This window comes from Panthera uncia, chromosome A2, assembly GCF_023721935.1.
Source record: "Panthera uncia isolate 11264 chromosome A2, Puncia_PCG_1.0, whole genome shotgun sequence".
Classification (NCBI taxonomy): Eukaryota; Metazoa; Chordata; class Mammalia; order Carnivora; family Felidae; genus Panthera; species Panthera uncia.
In genome coordinates, this window is record NC_064816.1 from 129,874,272 (window position 1) to 129,896,002 (window position 21,731).

The 21,731-nt window shown below is 38.0% G+C and overlaps 1 protein-coding gene across 1 annotated transcript in view; it reads left to right on the forward strand.

The window, feature by feature from the left end:
* MET (MET proto-oncogene, receptor tyrosine kinase) overlaps nucleotides 1-3,089 on the forward strand; it is a 112,774-nt gene extending 109,685 nt beyond the window's left edge. Inside the window, exons 20-21 of the mRNA XM_049642969.1 lie at nucleotides 633-769; nucleotides 878-3,089. Coding sequence (XP_049498926.1) covers nucleotides 633-769; nucleotides 878-1,088 — 348 coding nt within the window. The 3' untranslated portion in view covers nucleotides 1,089-3,089. The remainder of the gene's footprint in view (nucleotides 1-632; nucleotides 770-877) is intronic.
* Nucleotides 3,090-21,731: the final 18,642 nt, after the last annotated feature.

A 21,731-nucleotide genomic window follows, 5' to 3' on the forward strand; every position in this document is an offset into this window, starting at 1 on the left:
TTTATTTTATTGAAATTAGTTTTCAACAGAGAACCTTCTTGCCTAGCAGTTTTATCACTTCTGATTTTTAATATGGACTTGTACTTACACTGCCTTAGATTTTGCCTTTTAACATTAATGTTTAGATGTGGTTACATTTCTTTTTTGTTTCTTTGGGGTATTTTTTGTTTGTTAATAGTTATGTTTCTTAAAAAGTATTTACATTCATTCAGAAATCAAAAAAATTTAAACTTTGGAAAGTTTCCTCTATCTTCTTCTTTTATGAATAATATAAAATTATAGTGAAACTATTGGAAAAGAGGATGAAACATGTGAATGCTTTGACCAGTGCTTTGACCCTGTAAGAGAAAACCTGAAAATCATACTGTACTAACTATAGATGAAATCTTAATCCTCATGTGGACTTCAGATATTCTTTTTAAAAACTTTATACTTCTTTGTAATCTAAACCTTATCCAATTCTGGTATAAAGAAATCATAAAATGTGTATTACCTTTAAGGAAGTTTTTGCCCCAAAGAGCAATAGTCTTGAATATACTAAGCCAAATTTAGTTATCAAGACCTTCTGGTCACCTTTCATGTTCGTGCGGTCACAGTTCTCACCTGGATTATCCCTTCCATTGTTTGACTAGTGGTCCTTTGGTGTGCTCCTCTGGGAACTGATGACAAGAGGGGCTCCACCTTATCCTGATGTCAACACCTTTGATATAACAGTTTACTTATTGCAAGGCAGAAGACTCTTACAGCCCGAATACTGCCCAGATCCCTTGTAAGTAGGACTTTCAACAGAATCTTCTGTCATTCCTGTATTCTTTACTTTTACAGAAATGCATGCCTTCATGATGTCTCTCATAGCATTTCTTCCTATTTGAAACAGATATGAAGTGATGCTAAAATGCTGGCACCCTAAAGCCGAACTGCGCCCATCTTTTTCTGAACTGGTCTCCAGGATATCAGCGATATTCTCTACTTTCATTGGGGAGCATTATGTCCATGTGAACGCTACTTATGTGAATGTCAAATGTGTTGCTCCATACCCTTCTCTGTTGTCATCACAAGATAACATTGATGGCGAGGGGGACACATGATGGATGGATACCTCACTAGCCTCCTTCTGAGAAACATCATAGAACTTTTCCAAACAGCAGTCTACATTTTGTTCAATGTTGTTGTTTTGTTTTGTTTTGTTTTGTTTTTTTCACTGCCTGGCCATTGAAAGGCCACCAGATATTTTTTGCTTTTGCCAAGATTGCACTATTATAGGACCTTATATTGCTATTTAAAATGAATGGATTCTAAGGAATTTCTTAGCTGACAGAGCACCAGAGCCAGAAGCTCTGTCCCGCAGGCCAGTGACCAACAGCAACCCTACAGCTGTGATGATGCTCCTGTGCATGGAGGCCAAAGCCTGAATTCTAGGTTGAAGTTTTTAAAAATCAGGATCCTACATGATTTCATATGAGGAATGGAAGCAATGAATTTTGAGGGCTTCTTGATCACATAAAATTCAGAAGAAGTGATAAAGTTCAGGACAGACATGGCCCCAGTACCAAGACACTCATTTAGAATTAAAGTGTTTCAAAGAACTTTCATGTGTTGGATGGTCACTAACATGTTTTATTACTGATGTTGCCTTTTGCCCATTCGGCAAACATTCCCTTTTAAATTTTTGTATACATTCCTTTTAATGGGGAAATATCCATAGGCAACACAGTCAACATTTCAAAATGGCAGGACACAAATGTGTTTATAAATTAATAGGGATATTTACATATTGTACATAGATGACATTAAGAAGGTCCTCATAAAATAGCTTAGTCATAATGAAATATTTAGTTGTCATTTAAAAATCAACTGAGAATGATACTGTTCTTATGATTGTAGACATATAGATGGTTTGTCTGTATTTTTTTTACAACGACTCTGAAAATAAAACAAGTGATTTGTGGTAAGTGTTTTTAAAGGTGTAACTCAGCATGTTTTTAAAGCAGAATACATCTGACTAAAAGGTTCATCAGTTCCAATCATGGCTCATGTAGGGCAAAGAAAGGATCGATGGACTAGAAATATTAGCCTCTTTCTTAGGTGGCAGCTTCCCACCCCACAATCGGAGGCAATAAAACTTTCTGGGAGTCCAGTTTTTCATTAGCACATGCTTTGTGTAAAGCAAAACATATTTTACAGGGGAAAAAAAGCAATTGAAAGTTCTGGCCATTTCACCTGGATGAATAGTTATTCTGGGCAGGACGTTTGTAATGTTTTGTTCTGTGGGATTTTGTGCTTACTACTGTATAGTGCATGTGGCACAGGATACTCTGTTTTTGTCAATGTAAACATTTAAAGTATTATATTTTTATAAAAATGTTTATTTTTAATGATATAAGAAAACTTTTGTCAGCCCACAAAAATACTGCACTGTGAACATTTCAGAAAAGGTATGTCAGACTTGGATTAGTAACAGCATAGTTCTCAATGGCTGTAAATAATGATAAGGAAATGTACTGATTGCCAGTACACCCCACCCTCATTACATCACCAGGACTTGAAGCCAAGGGTTAACACAGAAAGCTGTAAAGAGGGTGTGTTACACCGAAGCCCAATAGTGGAGCTGGGCTGACGATTACAACTTAAACTCTCTGACCATGGTGGAATTTACCAGAAGACACAAGGAATTGTACTGTAGAGATATACTCCAATTTAAACTTTGTTTCAGAAGTGTAAAAGAGTGATACCAATGCACAAATACTGCAAATGGTGGGTAACAAAAGAAAAACTCTGCAGAAATAAATATCTCTACTAATATCAAGAGGATGAATGCATCAGAACAGAAAGAGCTTGTGGAAGCAACCCATCAACAAGACCACACACCTGTATATATGCTTGAGAAAGCTGCAATGTGAAAATCATGTTTGCTATTTATAAAAATGTCCTTAGATTAATGTGTCTGGACAGACTGTGAGAGTAAGTGATTCTTCTAAGAATTAGATACTGTCACTGCCTATACCTGCAGTTGAACTGAATGGTACTTTGTATGTTAATAGCTGTTGTTTTGATAAATCATACAATTAAAATAATGTATCATCTTGTTATTGAGAGTTGGTTATTGCTAGCCATACTTGATCACCTATCCACTTACATAATGAGAGGAAGCCTAAGATTGATTTCACCTGGCTGCATCAAGATCATCCATATATGAGAACCTTAGTTAATTCCTGGGCAGCTAAAAGAATTTGCATCCTTGAATCTCAGGAAGTCTCTGTCTTTCTGAGAGTGGTTTGCCCTGAGTTGCCAAATTACCTGCATTTCTCTGTCTTTCAACTGCTAAGAGCACCTGTCTCCTCCTTTTAGCATGATGTTCTTCCCTAGCAAGGTGCATCCTTGGACCAGAAGCTATGACAATAAAGCTGAAAACCCACAGTTGGCAGAGAGATAGATACCTATTTGAGTGTTGGAGGAGAGAGGCCTTCTTATCCCCTTCAAAGTACCCTTTCCATCTACACTTGTTCCCACCATTCAGGAGCCCCCAGTTACTAGAGAACATAACCTTCATGTTATCTCCATGAATATTCTTGTAATGCAAGTAATTGAAAAAAATTTTTTTTAATGTTTATTTATTTTTGAGAGAGAGAGAGAGCGAGCGTGAGTGGGGGAGGGGCAGAGAGGGAGGGAGACAAAGAATCTGAAGCAGACTCCAGGCTCTGAGCTGTTAGCACAGAGCCCGATGTAGGGCTCAAAGCCACAAACCACAAGGTCATGATCTGAGCCAGTTGGACATTTAACTGACTGAGCCACCCAGGTGCCTCTGTAATGCAAGGGGATTCAATGGTGATATTTCCATCATCTAAAAAAAAATCATGTGGCACTTTGGAGCAATATGATTTTTAAGAAGACCCAAAGTCAAACTGGTACCTATAAAATACAGTGGGGGCTGATTCTTTATGAGAGAGAATTCATTCCTTGTACACAAACTCCCTCCCAGCCAAGAAATGCTTTTCTATAAGAAATTCAATTAAAGAAAGAAAGAAAAGAAAGAAAGAAGAAAGAAAAGAAGTTCAATCAGATTCCATGCCCTTGAAGGACAAGAACCTGTCATCTTTATATCCCTAGTGTCTGGCACTTAGGAGATTCTAAAATAATTGCTGATCTGAAACCAAATTTTCTTATCCTTAATCACTTTAAAGCACCACAGACAAAGTTATTACCTATGTAGCTTCCATGATATTTGGTGAGCAATGGCATGGGGAGGGGAGGACCTTTCTGGGGAGAGAAGATAAAAGGATCTTCTTTTACAAACTTTTGCTTGGTGCTCTGAATTTTTAATTACTGGATTTTTCACTTCACAATGTAAGCATCAATTGTATTTTTGTTCTTTCTGACCTACATAGCAGATTGCAGATTCCTGCATTGTACAGGAATATACAACCTGTAAAAAGCACATCAAATGTTTGCAGACATCTCACATTATTAATCTACCCAATTGGGTTGAGGAAACAAGTTAGCATTATATATAAGAAATTGATAAGTATTTCATTTAATTCAACTATTTATTGAGCAGCTACAAATGTCAAGCACATGTGCTAGGTAATGGAGATTTAAGAATACAGCCCCTGCCACCCCAAGGAATTTAACAGAAGAGACAGACAAAATTACACAACTAGTGCATATTATAGCTATGCATTTCTTAGATCTATAAAATATCTTGAAGAAGCATCAGAGTTTATAACTTGAAGTTTGTAACTTTTGATCCCCCTCACCCATTTCTTCAATCCTATCCCCCACTTCTGGCTACCATGAATCTGTTCTCTGTTTCTATGAGCTTGGTTTTGATATTCTTTTGTTTTTGTGGGGTTTTTTGTTTTTACAAATTGCACATATAAGTGAGATCATATGGTATTTGTCTATCTCTATCTGATTTAACTTCACTTAGCATAATACCCTCGAGGTCCATCCATGTTGTGGCAAATGGCAAGATTTGCTTTTTAGTGGCTGCATAATATTCTACTGTATATCTATATCACATTTTCTTTATCCATTCATCCGTCAGTGGCACTTAGGTTGTTTCCATATCTTGGCTTTTGTGGATAACACTGCACAGAACATGCATATATCTTTTTGAGTTGCTGGGTTTTTTCCCTCTTTGGATAAATACCTAGAAGTGAAGTTACTAAATCAAATGGTAGTTCTATTTTTAATTTTTTGAAGAACCTCCATACAATTTCCCAATTGACATTCCCACCCAACCGTTCACGAGGGTTCCCTTTTCTCCACATCCTTATCAACACTTGTTATTTTTTGTCTTTTTGATAGTAGCCATTCTAACATGTGTAAGGTGATATGTCATTGTGGCTTTTATCATCATTGTGTTTCCCTGATGATTAATGATGTTGAACATCTTTTCATGTGTCTGTTGGCCATCTATGTATCTTCTTTGGAAAAATGTCTATTCAAATCCTCTGCCCATTTGTTAATTTCGTTTTCTGTTGAATGGTTGATATCTTTATATATTTTGGGTATTAACCCCCCTTACCAGTAAATGATTGGCAGATAGTTTCTCCCATTCCATAGCTTGCCTGTTTGTTTTGTTGATGGTTTCCTGTGCTGTGCAGAAGCTTTTTGGTTTGGTGTAGTCCCACATATTTGTTTTTGCTTTTGTTGCCTTTGCTTTTGGCACCAAACTTAAAAACTCATTGCCAAGGCCTGTGTCAGAGAGTTTCCTGCCTGTGTTTTGTTTCAGGGGTTTTATGGCCTCAGATCTTATGTTCAAGTCCTTAATTCATTTTGAGCTAATTTTTGTGTATGGTGTAAGATAGTAGGCAGTTTCCTTCTATGTGGCTGTTCAGTTTTCTCACCACCATGTATTGAAAAAACTGTCCTTTCCCCATTGTATATTCTTGGCTCCTATGTTGTAAATTAATTAACCGTATATGCATGGGTTTATTTCTGGGCCCTCTATTCTGTTCCATTGATTGGTGTGTCTATTTTTATCCAACACCATACTGTTTTGATTACTATAGCTTTGTAATATAGTACAAGATCACAATTTAAACATTCCAAAGTGAAGCCTCCTGGGCAAATAGATCAAGTTCTGACCTATTTTGGGCAAACTACTGAACCTCTCTCAAATAGGTTAATCCTACTTACTTCACAAAGTCATTTGAAGACTAAAAAATAGTATGGAAAGGTACCTGGTACACCATAGTTGCTCATAGATTGTGATATTATTATTACCTTCAATCTTGGACAGTAAGAGCCCAGGTAACCTGTGGTTGATTAAAAAGGAAAATTAAGCCTGAGAGGGACCTTGTAGATGTTTAAATCCAAATCCTTACTCCCTCCTTCATCTGATACCTGCTTTATACATTAGAAGCAGAGTTGTGATTTCACCTTTTCCTTCAGTATTAATGTGGGAGTGTGTGTGGACGGTGGGGAGGGGGAGCACATAAGAAGGGTAACAAGACAGTGACAAAATGGCGGCACCTTCCCTCTCAGTGCCAGACACCTGAAGAATACCTCCACCCCTTCTTCTTTCCTTAAACTCCCTACTATTTCTTTAATTACCTCTCTAATGACTAATTTCCTTTTTTCTTGTTTGGTCTTGAGACCTAGAATATACATGAGACATGAAAAAAAAAATCTGTCTAAATTCCAGGAAAATTGCACGAAGGCACAATAACAGGAGTCACAATTCTCAGTATTCATGTCTAGAAATTATTACTGTTCTTTGTTTCACTCGAATGGATGGTTAATGATTATTCAGATTCAGGAAAAAGTGGGCTTAATACAGTATTGTTTTAGTTATATGATATATGTTTGGAAGATAAGGAATACTTCATTAATATTATAATCCATCTGGATGACTAGACAGGTAACTACACAATTTAGACAATTTCAGGAGATAGGTATGCAGACATTATGCCCCAAAGTAAGAAATACTTATTGCTTTTAATTCCATAAAATGTTTTTCCTTTTCATACTTGACATTTTTCTTCAAGACAATCTCAATTCCCTATCTATCAAAAATTGGAAATAAGTTCAGTCATAAACCAGTGAAATATTTCAGTGGTGAATTTAAGGTAATAAAACAGAGGCCTGCCCAAACTGTCCTTTGTTATAAATTACACCCAGAGGTCTAGATTACGTCAGCCTAAGGTATTGATCACAATGCTGAGAGGTTTATAACTACTATTGACTTAGCATGCGACCCAGGAGCAGAAATCTAGGAAAATTGCAAAAGCATATCTACAGTAATGAAAAGCCCATCATTAATAGAACTTACTATCCTGTCATCTAACTAGTACTGTGTTGGCTTTAAGACAAATATTTAACAAATGCTGGAAACAGGATTCTGTCTTCTCCCTTTTCTCCATTGCTGGCTTCTGAGGTATTCTGATAAATGTGTTTCCCTTCATACCAACAAAAAGTATGGGTTAAAAAAAAAAACTGAAATGAATTAATTAGCCCCCCATAAAACTAGCATCCAAACATTCAAACAGCTCCTAATCCTTTAGTATTATTTTTTTCTTTTTTTTACTGAAGAACTAATTCCCCAGATAGACTAATTTAGAATAGGACTTATGTCCTATTATCCTGGGCAGTGAAACCCTACCTGGTTAAGCATTCTGAAAACTAGTTAGTGTTAAAGAAGCAATTCTGGAATGAAAATGGATGTATATTGGATGCATAAACAGAATTTTTAATTTAAGTAAACTAGTACTAATTGGATATTATTTTGAAGCTCTAGATCCAGACTACAGTGATAATTAATTTTTATCCTTGAAAACAAGTCCTTTGTTTTTATGCATTCACTTTTTCACTGTCACATGCGTGCATTCTTTTCACCACATGAGTTCCAGGCTGGCAAAAACATCCACTAATCCTTAGACTTCTGGGTTGGAACGACAAAAATGCATAAAATCTTACCAGGCCAAAAGAGACCAACTTTAAAAATCTTTGGCATCCAAACATGTCAGAACTGTTTTTCACTGACTCCCCAAGCCATTTGTATTCCCCATTATGGTCCATGGGATCTATAATATCAGTTCCTACTTTTATTGGGCAGCCTGGAATTTTTAAGAACCATATTTCATTCACCTTTCTCGGTTGTTTATAATTTTCACAGTTGTCTTGTGAGTTTTCTTTCTGTCTCTAATTCTAAAAGTATTGGAAGTGGTAATGGACACACTGCTCTCTGCCAGCTGAAGCCATCACTTTGACGTTTGCCCCTATATCCTGGTGACATCTGTTCTTTCCATTATAGTCAAGCTGGGCCTTTCCTTCTGTAGAACTGTATTCAAAAACCACCATATTTATCAGGGGCAACTTCTTGTAAACAAGAAATGCTAAATTCAGAGCCTTTGTGAAATCCTGCCACATAATGTCTGAAGTCAGTCACATGATCTTCAGATATTATTTCAGAAGTCCCAATAAAGAAAAATTGCAGAGAAACCCAAATATCCTATCAGGATACTTTTGCAAGCTGTTTCTAATTTTTTGTTGGACTAAGAGAATTAAACATAGGGAATTTAAATGAGCTTTGGTGGTAGCCGAAGGGTCTGTGAAAACACATGGGTAAAGCAAGAAGTCACTATCACATAGATACTAAAAAAACATATTTCAGAAAGAAAATATCCAGTGTTAAAACTACATAGATATTTGCTTCTGAAAATGAACTTAATTGATAAAAATAATGATGATAATAATGACCTCATCCCAAGACATGTTACAGGAATTAATGACTGTCTGGCAGCTAATGGACTAAGGTAATACTCTCAGAAATTAGTCTTGCTTTAATGAAATGCTGTTTGGTTAGTAAACGAATGCTTGAGATGACAGAAGTAAAAAATCAGGGCTGCTAACCATCAAGCCTGGTTGATTCACAGGGGGGAAAAAGTTAATGCAAAAATGTGCCACGTGCTACTCTTATTCATTTTTTTATTCATTTGTGATTCAGAAAAAGTACATATCCTTTAATTTTTTCTTTCATACATCTGTCTCCCACTTTTACCCCGGGGATATGTTTACTTATGGATTGTTTTATTGACACAGAATTAATCTGTTAAAGAAAATGTAACTCCCTCTAGTGCAAGCATAACAAATTTAAAATTATGATCGCTTTCAATTATTTATTTTAAAAACTATGATGTGAAGAAAGTGAATCCTCCACGTGGGCTTTAGAATGTTGTCTCTGAATTATACTTGGCCTAAAGGTCTTTATACAACATCTCTTTCCAAGATTATTCTAACAACTGACCTCCTGATTCTGTCTTAATATCCAAAACCAGCTGCCAAAATCATATAATATATCTGATTACATCATTTCCCAGCTTGAAAACCTGTGTCCATTCCTAGAGGGTCCCTGCATGAATTCTTTATGTTGTTATGTCATGTTTTGTGTTTTTTAAGTATGTATCCTCATGGGAAAACATTTTTAGACAAAAAGATATAAAGTGCACAGGAAATATCGTCTGACCACTCTTTCCTCTATCCTCTATCCTCACTTCCTAAAGGTAAACAACATTAACAGTTTCTTGTATATTCTTCCAGAAACTTCCACCTTGCATTGGTTCTAAACTAAGCCAGGCACTTTCAGGACATCCTTCAAAAGCCTCCATTTTATTGATTAAACTATCATTCATCATAATCTGTTAATCAAGAGATTATCTCTCTACCTTTGTGACTTTTAATTTATACCAAAAATATCCCTCTTTTGGTATAAGCTGAATAAACAGGGCTAGACCAAACTATTTGGACTACCAACTGCACACGAATTGGCTTATAATTTGGGTGTCCCTTCAAACTGTTATCCTTGAAATATTTTCTCAACTTTTATTTAAATAGAAGATTGAAATTATGTTCTTTTAATAAAAAAATTTAAGAATGGATTTACTCATTTCCATTTAACAAAGCAGAATCAATATCCTAAAAAAAAAAAATTAGCAAAATATTGTACTTTTCTAAAACTCTAATTCTGTTTTGCAGTATTCCAACCAAACCAGCTTGGAAATCATAAAGGGTTTTAAACTTAGGTAATAAAAATAAATCACCCATTCCTGATATGCAGCATTCTGTGGCGGATTATTTTTAGAATTTCAGCTGACTGACAACTTTTAACTGACTGGAACTGTACTTACGTGTGGCAAATATACACCACAGAGATGGGTTGTTTACTGTAGCAAGTTATTTTGCTTCACTCCAACTGTCCTTTTGGCAGAAGTACACCCAACCTAATTTTGCCCGTTACATAAGGAGCCACATGTGGAAACCTGAATCAGCTGACATCATATTACTGACTTAATCCAGTCATAATTCAGTGCCCAGTGACCTGGCAGGCCAACCTCTTGGTCTCATTCTGGATAAAAGCACTATAGCATGGAGGCTAGGTGGATACACTTTGGGATCGGACACCCTAAGTTTGAATCATTTCCACCACTTATCAGCAGTGTGATTTTGGACTAGTTGCTCAAACTTTCTAAGCCTCAATCTAGAAGATGGAAATGCAAATGGTGACTTCCTCATAAAACTGTATGAGGATTGACTGGAACAATACATGCATAACCCTCAATAAGTGGCAGTAATTATTTCTGGAGAGTTTGGTTTTATCATCATCATCATCATCATCATCATCATCATCATTTATAACCTGCCTTGCTCCACAAAAAGATTGAATGTGGAAGATGCTAGAATAAAATTACCATGAAACAGGTTCAAAGTTTTGGCACAATCCAGAAATATGTGAAGGTAAAAGGCATGAAAACATCTTTTTTAGTAGTACCAGCTGGATGTTAGGAACAATGGGCCCCTCGTCCAGTCTGACTTAACTGCTAGTGAGACCCTCGGTGTCAATCTTTTAAAGTTGTACTATTCTTCTCTATAAAGTATGAGGATAATTATATTCACAGTGTTAGCTATAAATATGAAATAATATAATAAGGTTTTAGACAAATATAGGTATTATGGTTATTCAATTCATCAAAAAATTTTTTTTTATTTCAAAAGTCTGCTTAGAATTCATCTGATGTATAAAAATTTGCTCTAACAACCCCAGCACTTCCTTTGCTCCAGCATAATTGCTGGAGTTGTTTATAGAGATTTGGACTTAGAATCAATGGGCTCAGGATTGGAGAAGGGCATGAAGCTGGCCGTGGGCCTCAGCACGGGTGTTCTGAACGCTCATTGCTAGCTGACCCTTAAACAACTCCCTGTCCTCTTTGGAGTTCAAAGTTTGGGGGTGAAATCACTGCCCCTTCTCAAAGATAAACAAAAATGCAGATCTGAAGTGGTGTCCTGAGCTAACATGAAACAAGTTGAGTTTGAATCTCATCAGGGCAGTGTTTTTCCAACATAATAAATTGCTCTTTGTTTAAATCAGAAACTGAATTCATTTTATTTTCCAAAATGGGCCCTGCCAGGTTTCCTTGATTTAATTGTATCTTTTTTGTCTGCTGACAATGGAAAGCAGAAGAAAATAGTCTTGGTTAGGAAATGAAATATTACCAAGAAAAACAGGCATTCTCACACTGTATGAGGTAGTTTTTTTTTTTCACATTCAATTTTTTTATAAGAAAAAAGGTCTCTACCCTTTGAAACAACAGCATTATTGCAGCTACTGTTAGGTCATATCTACATGGCCCAAAAGAAAATGTTGGAAAGAAAATTAGTTCATAAGGGTATGGACAACATTATTTTTAAAAGGAAATAGTTTTTCATACGTAGAAAGAATAACAAATGATAGCAAAGAACAGTGAGAGTTGCAACACTTATTTAAATAACTCAAATAAAGATGTATGATTTTAAAGCATCTGTGGAGTTCAGGTAAAATCATTTAGAGGGAACACAAAATAACCAAATCATTACTGTAATTCTTCAATTTATTTAGCTAAAATAGCCCTTGCTTTAATAGCAGGAAAAAATTCAGTCCTGATTGACTGATATGGAGGTCTCGTAATGAAAGAATAAGGGTTTGAAGCAAGAAAAGGCCAGGTTTCCATCCCCAGCTCTGCCACTACTCACTATTTGCCAGGAAAAAAAATACTGGATTTTCATTTATTCAATTTTAAAATATCTCTGAGAGTCTTACATGGTAGGCACTGTTCTAAGGAAGAAAGATACACCAGGAAATATACTAGACAAGACTATTGATCCCATGGAGCACTTACTCCAAAGCAGGGGAAAAGATAAGGAAGGAAGGAAAGGAAGGAAGGAAGGAAGGGAGGGAGGGAGGGAGGGAGGGAGGGAGGGAGGAAGGGAAGGAAAAGACAGGAAAATGGATGGCTAATGGCTGGGTGTATAGACAGGTAGATAGATACACAGGAGAGATAGATACACACAAGTTATTTTCAAATTGTTATAAGTGCTGTGAAAGGAATAAATAGGATAAAAGGTAAAGATTAAAATGGCTACTTGGCGTAGGGTGATTAGGAAAGGCCTCTCTAAGAGAGGAAAATGTGAGCTGAGGCTGACAGGTAAGAATGAGCCAGCAGTATGAAGGGCTGATGTGGAGCCATCAAGGCAGGGAGAACACCAAGTACAAAGACTGTTTCTGGAGGCAGGAGGGAGCCTGTTCAAGGCCCAGGAAACAGACCTGCATGGCAGTAGTATGTTGAGCTGGGTGGGGAAGAGTGATATGAGGCAAAGTTGAAAATGTAAACAAGTTAGACTTCTAAATGTGTGGGAAGCTACTGGAGGGTGTTAACCAGGGTTTTTTAAAGATCGGTCTAGCTGCCAAGTGAAAATAGATTGTAGCAAAGCAAGAGAAGAAGCAAGGTGGCTATTTAATAGTATTTGGCCTGAGATCATGGTATCAGGTGGGATGGAAATAGGACGGAGGCAGCAGAGATGAAGATAAGTGAACAGATTTGAGAGGCATTTTGAAGATGAAATGAACAGAACATGCTGATGGACTGTATGTGGATATGGAGGGAAAGGGAATGATCAAAGGCAACTCTTAGATTTTTGGCTTACACAAATAGATGGATGTCACCAGCTATTGAGAGAAAACTAGGAGAGTCACAAGTCAGATCAAGAGTTCTACTTCAGACATTTCAACTTAAGATGCCTTTTAGCCAAAGAACTGAAAATGCCAAGCAGGCATTTGAATATGTAAGTCTGAAGCTTAGAGGAACAAAACCATCAACATTTGGTTGTATAAAGCCATGGAACCAGACAAGATCATCTAGGGGGAGAAGCTACAGAGGCCAAGGATAGAACTTCAGGGCACTTCATGTTTAGAGCTCAGAGAGATAAGATTGAGAAGTTACTTACTTCATTATAAAATACAACTTATGGACAAATTAAATAAAGTATGTATGCTTTGCTACTAGCTGGTTAAAGCTACTTAACAATTGTTAATTTCTTCCATTTTTTTTTAACCTTCTTTCTGCTCACTCCCACCATGAAAATATGATTAACCTCTGGTTCTAAAAAGAAGTGAGCTACTGCATACCCAAAGGAATAAAAACCTATCACTTCTTTCACCTCTATTTATCTAGGTCCCAAGTGAATATAATAAGCAAGCAAAGATCATACCCTAACCAGTCATTATACATCATGACCGGTAATCCTAATGACAAGTCTCGTCTATGCTTCTGAAGAATTCCATTTCATTCTAATTGTTCTAAAGTTTCTATTACTAAATCAACACAAATTATATCCAAGCTTGTCTTCTTTCATTTTAAATTGGAAAGATGTTCATCCTGCGTTTTCCCGCTCACTTTGAACACTTTAACTCCTGCTTTCACTTAGATGATAAGCTTATATGATCGTTACTGTACTTCAAGCAAGTTCCTGAAAAAAAAAATGCTCCACAGTTAATCTAGAGTGTGTGTATCAGGACTGGGCTCAGAACACCCCAAAACAACTGTGGCTTAAATGAGAGAAGAGCTTCTTTCTCGTACACCAAACAAGTTGGAAGTCAGACAGTTGGGTCTGGTGTGGAGGCTACAAAATGTCATCAGGGACCCAGCTCCCATCTTTCTGCCTGCCGTCCCAGTGCATGACTTCTATCCTCATGGTCACCTTTGTGGTCCAGATGGCTTCCTGAGTTTTTGAAAGAAGGAAAGGCTGAGTCAACATCCTTTAAGAACCTTTCTAAAAGGCCTGCAGAACTCTTCCACTGCTATATTTGGCCAGAATATAGTCTTAGAGCTACCCCTAGATTCAAGGGGTGACTGGGAAATGTAGTCCTTTACTTTTGGCTTCAATATGCCCAAATGAAAACCAGGGTTCTTTTAAGGAAGGGGAGAATGGATATGAATAGGCAACTAATAATCTCTTTTACGGTATGTATACAAGACCACTATCAACTAGTGTTTTTTTATGGAATAAAACACTGAAGAATATTCTTTTTTGGGGTCACCTGGGTGGCTCAGTCGGTTAAGTGTCTGACTTCAGCTCAGATCATCATCTTGCAGTTTGTGAGTTCAAGCCCCACATTGGGCTCTGTGCTGACAGCTCAGAGCCTGGAACCTGTTTCAGATTCTGTGTCTCCCTCTCTCTCTGTCCCTCCCCCACTCACGCTCCGTCTCTGTCTCTCAATAATAAATAAACGTTAAAAAAAAAAGAATCTTCTTTTTTTAATGATTAATCCAAAAAATATGAGCTGTCCCTGACTTGGCTATCCATCATGGGATCAAGTTTTATCCCATCTAATCTCAGCAAATTCAACATTAATGGACTGTAATTGTTTGATGGGGCACTTGGTCAGGCAATGTAGGTGATACAAAAATTTACAAATCTTTCCATAATTTACACTTGTATTAGAAAAAAAATAAGGACAGAAATCCTAACTGTGGTAGATTATTGTAATAAGCATAGAAATCAAGCAACTGGGGAATTCAGCATATAAGGAGATTCATTATGCTAGAAGGGCATTGAAGGAGGTTTTGAAAGAAGATGCACGTGCGTTGGGCCCAGATGGATAAACAAGAAAGGAATACTCCACTAGAGAGAGAGTCATGTCTGCAAGGAAGCCAGGAAAGTACACGAATGGTAAAGGAACAAGAGAGGTTAATTTGAATATAATACTTGGGGAAGAAACAGTAGTGTGTCTACTGATAATGAGCCTGAGCGAACAATCAACTGCAAGCCTCCCCTGCCTACCTTTCTTATCTTCTCATGACCCTGGTTAGTAGGTTCAGAAATTCAAGGATGGGGTTGGGTAATGGAAGGATATAATCAGGATAAAAGTGAGTTCTTTGTCCTTTTTGGCTTCCAGTCCCTCAGCGTGGGTCATGCCACCCCACTCCTGTCCTGGGTGTGACCCATCCAGAACACTCTGTGCCGCTGGATGTGATGCAATACGAATGCTGCACAAGGCGGCTGCCTCTCTTGTAAAAACGTAGCATATGGTCAGCTACACAGCACTGCAAAAAAAAATGTCATGAATAAAAGAATTGCATGGCACTCCCGGAGCTAAGGAGCATGCATGCTCCAGGAGTGTAGAGGACTCAAATCGTGAAAGGCCTTTAAGGTGTTGGGAAATGGGGAAGGACAAAAGGCTTTCAAAACAGAGGGGCAACAAGATCAGAACTCTTATTTGGAGTAGTAACTCCAACAGCATTGGTTGGAAGAGGACATATTTTAGAAGCTCAGTGAAGTGACTATTTCCAGTAGTCTAGGTGACTAGAGCAGAAACTACAGCTGTACTGAAGGAGAGTGACAATAGGTCAGCATCCTGCGGTCACGTTGCACTGTTGCTTTATGCTTGTATTTGATGGCACAATTGTTTACAACCCTTCTCTTTCTTCTCTGCCTTATCATTAGTGTTACTTTAGAATAATGAAGCCTGTTCCATCCATTAACTCCACTAACATTTGATCTCCCTACGGATTGAGGTTAAAAATTAATTACTCTTCCAACATATTGATTACATGACTATAAATATAAAAACAGAACTACAGAGCAACTACCGGGACCTTTGTTTAAATAGCATGTTTGCTCTTTTTAAAGGAGGGAATTAATGTTGAAGGACCTTGGACCTGGAGGAACATACAAGAAAAGCAACGCTAGAGTGCCATCTAGTGTCGACAACATTTTTTAATGCAGCATATCAAAGAAAGGTAGGCATTTATATGTTTGCAATTTTCTCCTGTTGAAAACTAGTCAACGTCTGACTAGTCAGAACCAAATTCTCAAACTACTTTTACTGCTTTCCATTCGGAGATAGATCTGGATTTTAGACAAACAAAATATTAATTTTGAAACTGCATTGTGAGAAGGGTTTCAGTTCCACTTCTAGATTGTGATAAGTCAACAGAATGGGAAGACATTATTCTCAGCTTTGCATCATCCCTGATACAACCCCCTCTTTTTAACATTCTAGGAAAAGGCCCTGAAGTAGAGCTAGCTTTTAATTCTCTCTTTTCATCTCTTTAACTGTTTCAGACTATTTCACCTAATGAAAAGTGAAGTCATAACATTTCATGACTTAAAGGATGAATAGGATGGAAGAGGTTAGGAACTGGTGTTAAAATCTCTTGCCATGGAAATTCCCTGTTACTGGGGTGGCTCATATATCAGAGCACTGCCTTCTGTAGACATTAAAATTCACTTTGTTTCGTGTCCCTAATACTGCCCAGCCCTTGGGAAGCACGAATCTGACATTATATTAGGCAATTCACGCTGACCCAGTAACTCAAAGCTATCATCACTGGTAACTGAAAGTGACTACACTCCAAAAGAAATAGAGCCTAAGGTCACAGTTGTAAATCTTGCCACAGGAAGGCCAAAGATTATAATCTTTATACCAAGTGCTACAGATTCCTTTCTGCTGAGCAGACTCATATTTCAAAGACTTTACTAATCTGAAACCTATAGGCGGTTGTGACAATAGCAGATATGGTTTAAATGACATCAAACACACATTTTAAAGAAAAGTGGTAAATCAGTGGGAAAAAAGCAATTGCATTTGTTATATCTGAGATTCAGATTTTTTTAGTGTTCAGATTTTATCATTCCAGCTTTGCACTATACTGAAATCCAAGTATGATCATTTGTATGGATTAAAAGGCTAACATAATTAAATCATGGTTTGTTGAGGAGGTATATGATCCTATATCAGAAAACGTCTGTATAATTTGTAAGCTGATTCTGTGTTTGCTATGATTATATAGTAAGCAAGGGGGACTAGTTCAGTTGGAGCTTTGTGCTGTTGAGACCAAGGTCAGAGGTTTGATTCCTAAACAGGACAAACAGCTTCGCTATTGGGTGCCTCGAGACATCTTATCAATATGCTTCCTCAAAATCAATGGGTTTTGGGAGATTCAATGTATGAAGTGGCCACTGCTAAAGAAAAACACTTTTAAAAATCTGTTCTTGTTAGGCTTTTTATTTCATAAGCAACGTATGCCTGTGTGCCGATTAATGTCACGAAGTAATTTTATAAAAGCTCACATTCTTGCAGGCTAACAATCCCTCCCACTACTACTAGTGTGTTCCAACAGATTCTCTCACCCCCATATTCTTATGCCTCTTCATACTCATAGAAAGATATACATTTACGTTGATTTTAGGGTTTTTCAATAAAGATAGGATCATGCTAAGGACATAATCTGCGACAGGATTTGTTTTCACTTAGCAGTATGTCACAGGTATTCCTCCAGCTTGTAACTCAGTCTTTTTGTTGCCTAATTTTCTGCAAAATGGGTATTTAAAATTTCATGTAATCATTCCCCTCTTCATGGGCATTAGGGTTGTTTTCAAGTTTTCTGTTTTGTTTTGTTTAACATTACAAACCATGCTGTCCAAAATATACATGTAATCTAATATACCTGCCTTTTATTCTGTGACACAGTCCTAAAAAGACAGAAAAAGCAATAGATAATCGATGCATCCTCTAATATCACATTACATTAAACATATGAAATTGAGAGATTTCTCCTTAGACACATAATAAGTCCAAGCGTGTGTCATATCAAAAAGGCATGACCACAGGGGCGCCTGGGTGGCTCGGTCGGTTAAGCCTCCGACTTCGGCTCAGGTCACGATCTCGCGGTCCGTGGGTTCGGGCCCCGCGTCGGGCTCTGTGCTGACAGCTCAGAGCCTGGAGCCTGTTTCAGATTCTGTGTCTCCCTCTCTCTCTGCCCCTCCCCCGTTCATGCTCTGTCTCTCTGTCTCAAAAATAAAAATAAACGTTAAAAAAATTAAAAAAAAAACAAAACAAACAAACAAAAAAACCCAAAAAGGCATGGCCACATCTGTCCCATGTCTGAAATTCTGGAGAAAAAAAATGAAAATGGAAAAGGGCAACTCTTTATGTTGATACTGTGATGTTCAGCATACACTCTGCCAAAACATTCTCTGCGGGGATTTCATAAGATGAAGCAACATTAAGTTCTGACCTGTGCTCTGCAATACAGTTATGAGTTAAGTAAGAATCTAAACAAGACATCCTTGGCCTCAGATGCTCCTTGAAAGAGCATTTCAAAAGAAAATGATTTCAACTTGCTTTTCTAAGATTGGGTCTAACTTGAACGATAGGAAGATCACCAAGTCGCAGCTGGAAGAACGGGACCCAAGGGCTGGCTTAGTCACTTTTTAATAGCCAGCATTTATTGAGGAATTACCTTGTGCCACACATGATACAAAATGCTTTCCATGGATTAACACATATGATTCTCACAATAACCTGATGAGGTACATGCTATTATTGCCCCCATTTTATAAATGAGGAAAATGGACACAGAGACTTAGGGAACTTGCCCAAGATTACATAGCTAATAAACAGCCAAACCAGGAATCAAACATAGACGGTGTTCCTCTAAGAACCCAAGCTTTTAATCAACGTTCCATAAGTGGATAACCTTGAGCCCTTTTCTTCCTAAGACTCAGATAACTTATCTCAAATATGAGGGTAATAAACCTCTTCTACCTATTTCCCCAGGTCATTTTGAAGAGTGAGATCATTATATGCACAAGTCTCAGTAAGTGATAAATCATTACAGTTTTCAGGGTTTTTTCCTGGTTCTCAGAAATGAGAAAGATGAATTCTAAGTGAAATTTTAAAGTAGATGTCCCTTTTTAATAGAAAGATTGACACTTAGGCAAGTCGCCTGGCATTGACCCTACAACACTGTTGCACTTTGAAGCTAGGTATGATGTCCTTTTGGTAGAAAATGTGAGTGTAGCATGTGGACTGCGAAGAGTCAGGGCTATAGGTCCCACACTGGTTTCAGCCCTTATCCACTCGACAACATAGCCACTTATCCTTCATTCTTCCCTCCTGTAAAACCTATTCCCTGTCTCACAGGCCATCTAAGTAGCACACCTAATGTGCTTTGCAAACTACCAACCAACAAGCTATTGTGTGTTTTATTGCCCTGTCAGAGAACTGCCATGTACAACTTAACCCAGAGTCAGAGAAAGAAAGGATATCACTGGCAGGGAGACGGCCCCAGTTACCTTGGTGCCTCAGATTCCCTCACCCCCATGTTCTGGGAGAGCCTGACGTTGATGACCACGGGTTTTGTCATTTTATTTTTCAGCCACACTAGACGGGGGCTGTTTCTTTCCCTTCAGTGCCTGCCACCCACGGGGAAATTACCTGCTCGTTAAACCTTTCATTCAAGTACCTATATGTTTATTGAGCATCTCCCATGTACCTAACATTGTGCTAATTGTGGTGAACACTGGGGATACAACAGTAATCAAAATAAAGCCCCTGCCTTATGGAACTGACATTCTAGAAGGAGGCATAAACAGAAAGTAAGCAAACAAAAAAATTAAACAAATGATAATAACATGAGCTAAGTGCCAGAAGGAAACCAAGAGTCATAGTGAGATGATGAGTGGGAGGGATCCACTTTGATTGGGGTAGCAGTAAAGATGCCGAAGATGGGGACAGGCAGACAGATTTAAAGTCTCTCTTACAGGCATAACCAACATAGCTTGACAGATCTGATGTGAGGGGTAAGCAAAGAGAGAATTAGAAGATGACTACCAGATTTCTGCAACAGACAACTGACAGGATGGGAAATTGGAAGAGGGGTTGTGGAAGTCAAGATATATTGGCATATGTTGATTTTTAAGTGCCTGTAAGCCATTTAAATGTCAAGTTGGGGGTATTTGGGTGGCTCAGTCGGTTAGGCGTTGGACTCTTGATTTCAGCTCAGGTCATGATCCCACCATTTTTGAAAACAAGCCCTGCATCGGCCTCCACGCTGACAGTGTGGAGCCTGCGTGGTATTCTCTCTATTCCTTTCTCTCTCTGCCCTTCCCCATGCATGCTTGCATGTGCTCTCTCACTCCTTCTCTATCAAAATCAATAAATAAACTTTTTTTTAAAAAAATGTCAAGTTGGAAGTATGATTCCAGAGCACAAAGGAACGTTTTGAAGAGAAAAATTGGGATGTAATGAGCTTATCAATAGTACTTAAAATAATAGGAATCCACATTATGAACTATTTGATGTTACCTTTCCCTTGGTTATTGACATTTTAATTAATAACAGAGAAGTCTGAAAAACTTTCAAGAATGGATTTTTTTAATCCCTCAGGAAAACTATTTCTGGTCAGAAATCCAGAGGGCATCTCTGGAAAATCACATCAGTGGGGTGATCTGCTGCTATGGTAGAACTATGGAGCAATGGAATGAGGCTCTGTGGCTTTCAGGACATTTCTTATCCTTTTCATCTTCTTCTTTTTTTATGGGGGGGAGGGGTACAAGTGAACAAGGGCAGAGAGAGAGAGAGAGGAAGAGGGAATCCCACGAGGAGCTGAGACAGAGAAACAGAGGGAAAGAAGCATTGTTCACCCAAAGCAGGGCTCAAGCACCTGAAGCAGGGCTTGAACCCACTAACTGTGAGATCATAACCTGAGTCAAAGTCAGATACTTAACTGACTGAGCCACCCAGGCACCCTCACCTTCTATTTAATTATCTAAACAGTGAAAATTAAAATACCTACTTTGTATAATTGTTGTGAGAATTATAAATACTATATGCAGAAATGCCTAGCACAAGATAGTGTTCAGAAAATATTAGCAACATCACACTTCTCTTCTTCCTTGTACTGTTAGAATATCTTAAAAGACCCAACCTGTATGTCCACACTTCATTTTCTCAATTCACTCTAATCAAGTTTCTTTTTTTTCTTAATTTTTTTTAATGTTGATTCTTGAGAGACAGAGAGAGACAGAGAGAGAGCGAGCATGAGTGGGGGAGGGTCAGAGACAGAGAGAGAGGGAGACACAGACTCCGGAGCAGGCTCCAGGCTCCGAGCTGTCAGCACAGAGCCTGAAGCAGGGCTCGAACTCACGAAGTGCAAGATCATGACCAGAGCCAAAGTCAGACACTTAACTGACTGACCTACCCAGGCGCCCCTCCAATCAAGTTTCTTATCTGTCCACTCCACTGGATCTCCTTTTATCAAAGTCACCAGTGGCATTAAGTCTGTCCTCATTTTGTACCACATCTTCATGGCATTTGACCCAGGTGATCACCCCTCCCTCAGTGGTTAGCTTTCTTCTTGTGACTTCAGTGACACCATACCATCCTGGTTCTATCTATGTCACAGAAAACTCCTTCTCAGTCTCCTTTGTTGGATCTTTTTTCCCAGCTCAAATCCAATTATCTCAGGTTCGGTCCTGGAGCACCATTTCTTTTGTGGCCTCACTCCTTCCAAAGTAATATCCAGTCCTGTGGTTTTAAATACATCTATACATCTACAATATTCCAAATTTACATCTTCCCTTGAATTCCAAATTCACATATGCAGCTACTCACTTGACATCTTCATGTG